An 8,016-nucleotide genomic window follows, 5' to 3' on the forward strand; every position below is an offset into this window, starting at 1 on the left:
CACCACCGAATTGAAACCAGCATCGTAACAACATCAAAATGTCATTAACTTCTTGATGAAGCGTTAAATTTAGATATTTTTTTAGTCTTGAAATTTTTATTTTTTTTTCTTTTTTTTTAGTGTAATGATAATATCTCATAATTTCATTGTTCCACAATACGGGTGTTATATGTTGCCACACTTAATTAAATTCAGATCCTATAAAATTATATGCTATCAACTTTGCCTATACTTATTTTAATAAAGTAAGTTGCAGATAAGTACTATTTACAAAATAAAATAAAATAGCTCTTTTGATGCTTTTACAACGATACAACAACTAAACCGCATTTGTTCAATTCTTTGCAATTTGTAAAACAACCAGTCACATAGAGACGGCAAATGGTTGCACAGTTGAAGAGATTGAAGAGGTTAAAAAAAATTATTCAACCAATTTTCACTATTTGCATTGTAAAGGTTGAAGAGGTTGGAAAAAACTATTCAGCCCGTTCAATCCAAAAAGTTGAAAAAATAAACTAATCCTACAGCAAAAATCTTCAACTTGTTCAACCACTATTTTGGAGATGAATGAGTTAAATATTATTCAACCCAATTTTGTTCAACCCATTTTTTCAATTTTATTCAATTTTGTGCATCCATTTGCAGCCAGATACGTACACGAGTGGCACGTTAAACACATCAACTCTAAAATGCTATTTCGAGTAAAATAGATGCTATTTCGAGTAATCGAACTACTTTAATCTTTTTAAGACGAAGAAATCTACTTTGATATCATCTTATTTGCCGATAGTAAAAATTTGATAATTATTTGATTTTTAAAATGACGAAGAAATCTTTATTAAATTTAATAACTCTTAATTAGATTGTTTACAAGGTTTAGAAATCTTTCGATTGTCTTTATTACATTATTTGGTTCATCCTCTTATAAACCACAATCTTTTTATATATATAAAGGGTTTTTTTTATGCCACACTTACCCATTTGCCTTTGTCCTGCTTGACATTTTGTGTTGTCGCTTACTACTAGAAGTCTTATAGATAGTAAGAGATAGGTTAGCGATTAAATAAAAGAAAAGATAGAGATGAACTTGTAACGATGTGATCAAGAAATTTCAACGTTGTTCTTTAGCATCAACGTTGGCCGGTGGGTCCACGATTTCGGCTCCAAACCTTAACAGTGTTTGTTGTTAAGACATTGCTGTTTACAAATAATATACAGAGTTGAAGTTGAATATTTCTCGTCCAATTAGTCGACACTCTTGATCCACGAACAACATTATTCTTTATTTTACCTAATTAATCGGATGCAGAACTTTTTTCGTTTTTTTTATGTGCGTGTGTTGCTATTTGTTAAAAAGAAAACTAACTAATATATTATTATAGTCGGAATCATATTTAGTCATACATATTCTTATTACTTTAACTTATTTGTTTTGTTCAATTGGATTGGCTGTTGACCTTTCAAGATTTCAGAGTTGCGTGCTTGTTTTTCCGATGGTTTGAAACATTGCTGCAAACAAATGTGTAAATAGAATATTGGTTTAGAATAATTGTAAAAAGATATAGTCTAGTCCATATTATGTATTTTACTTTTTTTAGTCTCAAAACTCTTTAAACTGTACGTATAGTTTGATTTAAAGTTTGGAATTTTATTTTTCCGTTAGATAAAAATAGGAGACTATTTTCAGTCTGAATTTTAGATTATCATATATACACTATGTTTATCATATTATATAACGCTATATGTTTATCATAAAAAAATTGGTAATTATTTTAGCAATCATGTTCTCTGAACAACATATAAATAAAGGAGACTTGCATGTTTTGTGATATATTTAATGGGCATAGTCAAAGGATATATACATATAGTTTGCATATATAGAAATCAACAGTTCCAAAAAAACAAAAGACATCAGAGCTTATAAGAAAAAATATCAAAGGAGAATAATGGAGAAGAAAGATTTCTTGAAGAGTACTGGTCATGGAGCAGAAGAGAACCATGAGGTGATGAGAAAGCATGATTCGTCTCACGATGATTCTCATGAAGAGCACGAGCAAATTATAAGATCCAAGGTATAGTTTCCTATCTTAATACATAATTAGACGTCATTTATACATATGCATCAATCAATCCTTGGAATCACATATATGCATATTCCATAATTTTCTCACCTATATATGTTCTTGGTTAATCATTTGACCAAGAACATCTAGATCTTCGAATTAGTGAATATTAATTTGAAATCTAAGATTGGACTACGCTAGATCTTCAAATCTATTGTTAGATCCGTCTTTTTTCTTCTATTTTTTTATGAAAATAATTATTTGTTGAACCTGATGCAGTGATGCATCTTAATTGTTATTTTTAAAAAAACTTAATTGACGTGAGAGTTGCATACTGTTTTCCAAATTAATTAGATCATGTTTATTTCCTTAATATATATGTATCATATAAATATATACCAGAGAATAATTTGCTCATCTATATCAATTATCAACAACACAATAATTATGAAAAAGAAAGAAAAGCTATGATAAGGTTTTAAGGCATACATATCTTATTAATGAGAGACTTAGCCAATCAACATTATGTTTATATATGTTACAAATTTTGAGTAATCACATGTTATAAATGTATGATGAGATCAGTTGGACTTAACTAAAGTCGAAATGGAGGAGGCTAAAGAGGAAAATCGAAGGCTAAAGTCATCATTGAGTAAAATCAAGAAAGATTTTGACATCCTTCAAACACAATACAACCAATTAATGGTGCAACATGAAGAACCAAAAAAGTTCTCACCAAAAGGGCATCGTCAAGACAAAGACAGGGACAAAGACAAAGTTAATGAGCGCGAAGAACTTGTCTCGTTGAGCCTAGGTAGACGGTCAAAGTCACCGGTTCCAAGTGGTTCAAAGATGAATAAAGAAGAAAACAGTAAAAAAATTGTGGAGGTGGGTGATGAAGAAAAACTTAATGATTATGAAAAGGGTAGTGATCATGGGTTGAGTGTGGCATTTGAATACAAGGATTTGAGTAACCCTAATGAGAAGTTTCAGACTGAACATAACAAAGAAACGATATCGCTGGAGATTGGTGACACTAATAAGAGTACATCAGAGAATAATTTTGGGTTTAAGAATGATGAAGATGATCATGACGATCAAGAAGAGCTTTTGCCTCAAAACCTTGTTAAGAAAACTAGGGTTTCTGTGAGATCAAGATGTGAGACACCAACGGTTAGTACATTTTCTACACATCTTTAAACGAGTATATAACATAATGTTACTAGTTGAATATCATCTGTACGTACTTTAAAGCTTATAATTACTTTTTTTTGTTTTTTAAATATAATACATTTTAAATTCGTAGCTTAGCGCTTGTTTTGATTAAAGAGTAAGTATTTGTTTCAATAATATATTTTCTCGCTTCTATTTACTATATGATGAAACATTTTTCACAACAGATCAAACGTTTATATTTTTATTTTCTTGAGTTGGTGCTTATATTTATATGCAGATGAATGATGGATGTCAATGGAGGAAATATGGTCAGAAAATAGCAAAAGGAAATCCATGTCCTCGAGCTTACTATCGTTGTACCATTGCAGCTTCTTGTCCCGTAAGAAAACAGGTAACTTAATAATTCCAATTAATTATGCAGAGAATACATATATGTTAGCACAAGAATCTAATCCTTTATATAGGTGCAAAGATGTTCAGAAGATATGTCTATCCTTATCTCAACATACGAAGGAACACATAACCACCCACTTCCCATGTCAGCAACCGCAATGGCCTCTGCCACTTCAGCCGCCGCCTCCATGCTGCTCTCGGGCGCCTCCTCCTCCTCCTCTGTCGCTGCAGCTGATCTTCATGGCCTTAACTTCTCTCTCTCCGGCAACATCACTCCAAAATCTAAATCACCTTTCCTCCAAACCTCTTCTTCTTCCCCTTCCTCTTCAGGCCATCCCACCATCACTCTTGACCTCACATCCTCATCCTCATCACAGCAACCGTTCATATCTATGCTCAATCGATTCAATTCTCCTACTGGCAATGTCTCAAGATCGAATAGCTATCCTTCAACCAATCTTAACTTCTCAAACAACACCAATACATTGCATAATTGGAGTGCTGGTGGTGGTATCCACAGTAGTCAATACCGTGCACCTTACGGAAACATTAGCACCCATCAGCAATTACCTTACCAAAGCATCATTCAAACCCGAACCGTCGGGTCATCTTTTGATCCATTTGGAAGATCATCTTCATCGTCATCTTCATCCCATCCTACACAAACCAATCATGATCACATAGGAATCAAGAACATTATGACTCATCAAGTGCCATCTTTACCAGCAGAAACAATAAAGGCGATCACGACAGATCCAAGTTTTCAGTCGGCTTTAGCAACTGCTCTATCGTCCATCATAGGCGGCGGTGACTTAAAGATTGATCATAAAGTGACTAGAAACGATGCCGAGAAGAGCCCTTAAAGGAAGTGCTATGTAGATCCCAGTACCTTGATACATGGTTTAGTCTTTTACTAGTTTCCTTGTTTATCAATATTTTGGTTATTTGAACATTTGTATAAGTTGTCGTTGGAGTTTTATGCAACTAATGTGTACATATGAAACTTTAAAACGAATAAATACAAATTGGAAAACCTTTAGAGAATGAAGGTGGAAGCATCTGTATAGCTCATGAGTCTCGAAATTAATCAAGATTCGAACGATCCAAAATATGGAAAGAAAAAGTGGATTCCAAAATGCTTCAATTTTTTTTTGAAATTGAATACGCTATCGTGTTCTTATGTGCTATATCAGCTTGGTCATCAAGTTATGGATTGTTGTATGATTGTATCAACCTTTTATATAGTCTATCGTTTATAGTTAACAGTTTCGCATGGATCAATTTTCACTTTCTTTTGATACCTATTTCTTCCCATGCTACGTACATGCCTGGTCCATAAAGGGCTGTTAATGGGCCGAATCGGCCGAAGCCGTTATGTCATCATCGACATTTTGCTGACCGTCGTCTTCAGTTAGCTAATTTGTTCGCATTTAAATTTTCATATTGGGTCTTCACGCTTCGGGTGATTGATGATACATGTACCCACGACTGAAGAACCGGACTTGTGCTATCGTTACTCCAAAGGTGTTTGGCCTAAATCATAAATGTTTTTGTCTTTTGATGATTGACCCACAAACTGTTTTCCATTGTTTCTAATAAATTGGTAATATACTATGTGTTGATGAAAAGACTAAAACAATTCTGAAAAACTAAAACAGTCATACATTTGGTAGTTGATTAATGAATCCTCGTCACAATCATATCCACATACAAGTCAAATGTGTATTCCTTTGCACGGAAATCTATTCCAAATAATATAATAATAAATAGTATTACATAGTACAAAATAAAATACGAGTATGTTTCAAGTTATTATTATGAATTGGTTTTTCAAACAAAAAGCATAAAGTCATAATCTAAGAGTGGTCCATCCGGCTTTTCCAGTTTTATTTTTATTTGTAATTTGTAACTTCGACGGGAAAGATTAGATAGACGGGCCGGGGCAAAAGAGTGGTCCATGCAAAATTATACTGGAACATATAATTTGTTAGTTTGTGAGTGGAGGAGAGAAGAGTTTAAAATATTGACTGGAACGCTATTTGTTTACTTGTGATATCTTCTATATAAGCTAATGCAATATAAATCCAATACATTTATAAGAGAGTGTGGACCTTTTGATTTGGTCACCAAAAAGAGAAAGACATGAGAAACGATTGTAGCTTCTTTTCCAGAAGTTACATGTTTTATGTAAATTATCTGGATTTTTCTGACAATAGTACAAGACTCCAAATTGAAGAAACCAATAAAGAATAGACCCCAATCTTAACGAATTCACACCTAAAATTAGGTAAAGTATTATTATCTCTAATTATGTACGTTCTTTCGTTTGGTTTTATAATTCTCACCGTATCATTATTATTAATATTCATCTTCTTTATTTTAAAATTATGTAAACTATATTATTTTTAATAAGCTTTGGAATATACAACCATTATCATGTATTCTAAAACTTGCTAAAATAGTTTAAACTAACACAAACATTTACTCAGATTACAAAATGATACTAGAACATTTTGTGAACAAAATACACAATTATTTAAAAGCCTGTTTGCCTTTTAAAAAAATATAAAAGGTTGATTTCAAGAAAATATTATATGGTTAAATGATAAGTATGGGTCTGATTACCACAAAGTAGAAATTTAATTTAGTTTTCTGTTAATTCTCTGAACCCACCAGTAAAGAATTATTATTTATTTATTTTTGTTACCAAAGACAACAAATAGTAAAAGGAAACTTTTCTCTATTTTACTAAAATAGATTCCTCAAAAACGAACCTTGAATTTTTTATTTTATTTTTTATTTTTATTTTAAACTTAACGTCAATATGATTGCTTGGTTGTAAAATCATCGAACGTACGTAACATGGGCCTACTACCCATTATATTACCAATAACTCGATATACTCGTGTTTTGGTGTTAGTTGGTACTTGGTACAATATTCTAACATAATCTACTCGTGTTATGAAATTGATAAATGGTATTTAAATTTCATATGTTGCGCAAAAAATCATATACTCCTAATAACAAAATTAGTAAACTAAACCAACGTTCTAAATGATTTAAAAAATTAAAGATTTCAAGTCTCCAAACGTAGCAGCGTCTAGGCAGGCTCTATAATCTAATATGAAATGAAACATCTTACATCTCTATCATTATTATTAATTATTTAAAGAGGGTTCTCTCTATACATCGCTATTTAAGGAGATTTTACTCGGAAACTAAGTTATTAAAATGATAGAACATTGTTGACAAAAAAGTAAGAAAACAATATATTTGTCTCTGTTTAGAATATCGTTTTCACTGTGATAGTTATGATAACGTAAGTATGTAATTAAATAACGTCCAAATTAAACATGCTTACAACTAATTAATGAGGATAACCAAATAATTAAATAGTACTATACTGTAATTCTAGCTGGGTCTAAAAGAGCCCATACTAGGTTTCATAAAACTAATTAATTCGATGCGTATGTTAGAGATGTGTATGTAATATTGAAGATGGTCATATATGATATGAAAACAATGTTTAAATGTTAGGGTTTGAATGGATGATTTCTAGACTAATTCTTCTCACTCTATTTAGCGGTGAGAAGTTTCCCACCTAAGCTATTTCCATATTTTATGTTTTTTTAAAAAAAATCTGTCTGACATTTATGTCATGGCTGTATGAAATCTTTATATATTTATTATTAAAAAAAAGTTTCCCACCAAACAATGTTTTTTTTGCCCCACCAAATTTTTTCTCTGTCTTTCCCTTTTCTCATTCTACCATTCAGATCCGTTATTCTTCTACTATGATTACATGCCAAGTTGCCAACTGCCATGTTATGAAGTGGTGCGTTGTCTTATACTCTAATGGCGCAACTTTATAGGGGGGAAAAATGTCCTCTGAAAATCTAGTATAATCAGTACAACAAATTTGCCTTTTTTATAAAAAAAATACTGAAGTTTTAAGGAGACTGAACTATTCAATTTATATCTACTTTTTTTTTTTTCTTTTGTAACGTCTGCTTTCCATTAAAAATTAACCCGATGGTTGATGATTACAGAGTAAAGCATCAAAATGGTAAAAGGATGAACATAGTAATGAATAAAGGGGTTTTTGTTTTTTGGATAGTATTTGGTAAAGAAAATTCACACAAGTTACTTAATTAAAAAAAAAAAAGAGCAATCGTCATTGTAATTTTCCTAGAAATTTAATACAGAGAGAATGTAACCATCCAAACACTGAATGATCCTTAAGAAATTCAAACAAACATTTAATATTAGTGGCCCCATTTCACCATTACAACTTCTTTTTTTTTCTTACGACAGGATCACATCTCTATATATTCAGCCAAAGATACCAAACAACGTCAAGTCTCATGTGTGTCACATACTTCAA

General features: G+C 31.6%; 1 protein-coding gene across 1 annotated transcript; it reads left to right on the forward strand.

Annotated features, from left to right (window-relative positions):
* On the forward strand, positions 1,880-4,676 carry LOC104756230 (probable WRKY transcription factor 61). The gene is made up of 4 exons (XM_010478786.1): positions 1,880-2,072; positions 2,649-3,236; positions 3,517-3,630; positions 3,704-4,676. The coding sequence occupies exons 1-4, from the start codon at positions 1,947-1,949 to the stop codon at positions 4,493-4,495; spliced, it is 1,620 nt and encodes a 539-aa protein (XP_010477088.1). The 5' UTR covers positions 1,880-1,946; the 3' UTR covers positions 4,496-4,676.

This window comes from Camelina sativa, chromosome 17 (assembly GCF_000633955.1).
Source record: "Camelina sativa cultivar DH55 chromosome 17, Cs, whole genome shotgun sequence".
NCBI classification, from domain to species: Eukaryota; Viridiplantae; Streptophyta; class Magnoliopsida; order Brassicales; family Brassicaceae; genus Camelina; species Camelina sativa.

Excerpts from the sequence above, each read along its gene's own strand:
- LOC104756230 (XM_010478786.1), top strand. The coding sequence starts at position 1,947 with ATGGAGAAGAAAGATTTCTTGAAGAGTACTGGTCATGGAGCAGAAGAG. Across the intron at positions 2,073-2,648 it reads AGCAAATTATAAGATCCAAG|TTGGACTTAACTAAAGTCGA; the intron begins GTATAGTTTCCT and ends TGATGAGATCAG. Across the intron at positions 3,237-3,516 it reads CAAGATGTGAGACACCAACG|ATGAATGATGGATGTCAATG; the intron begins GTTAGTACATTT and ends ATTTATATGCAG.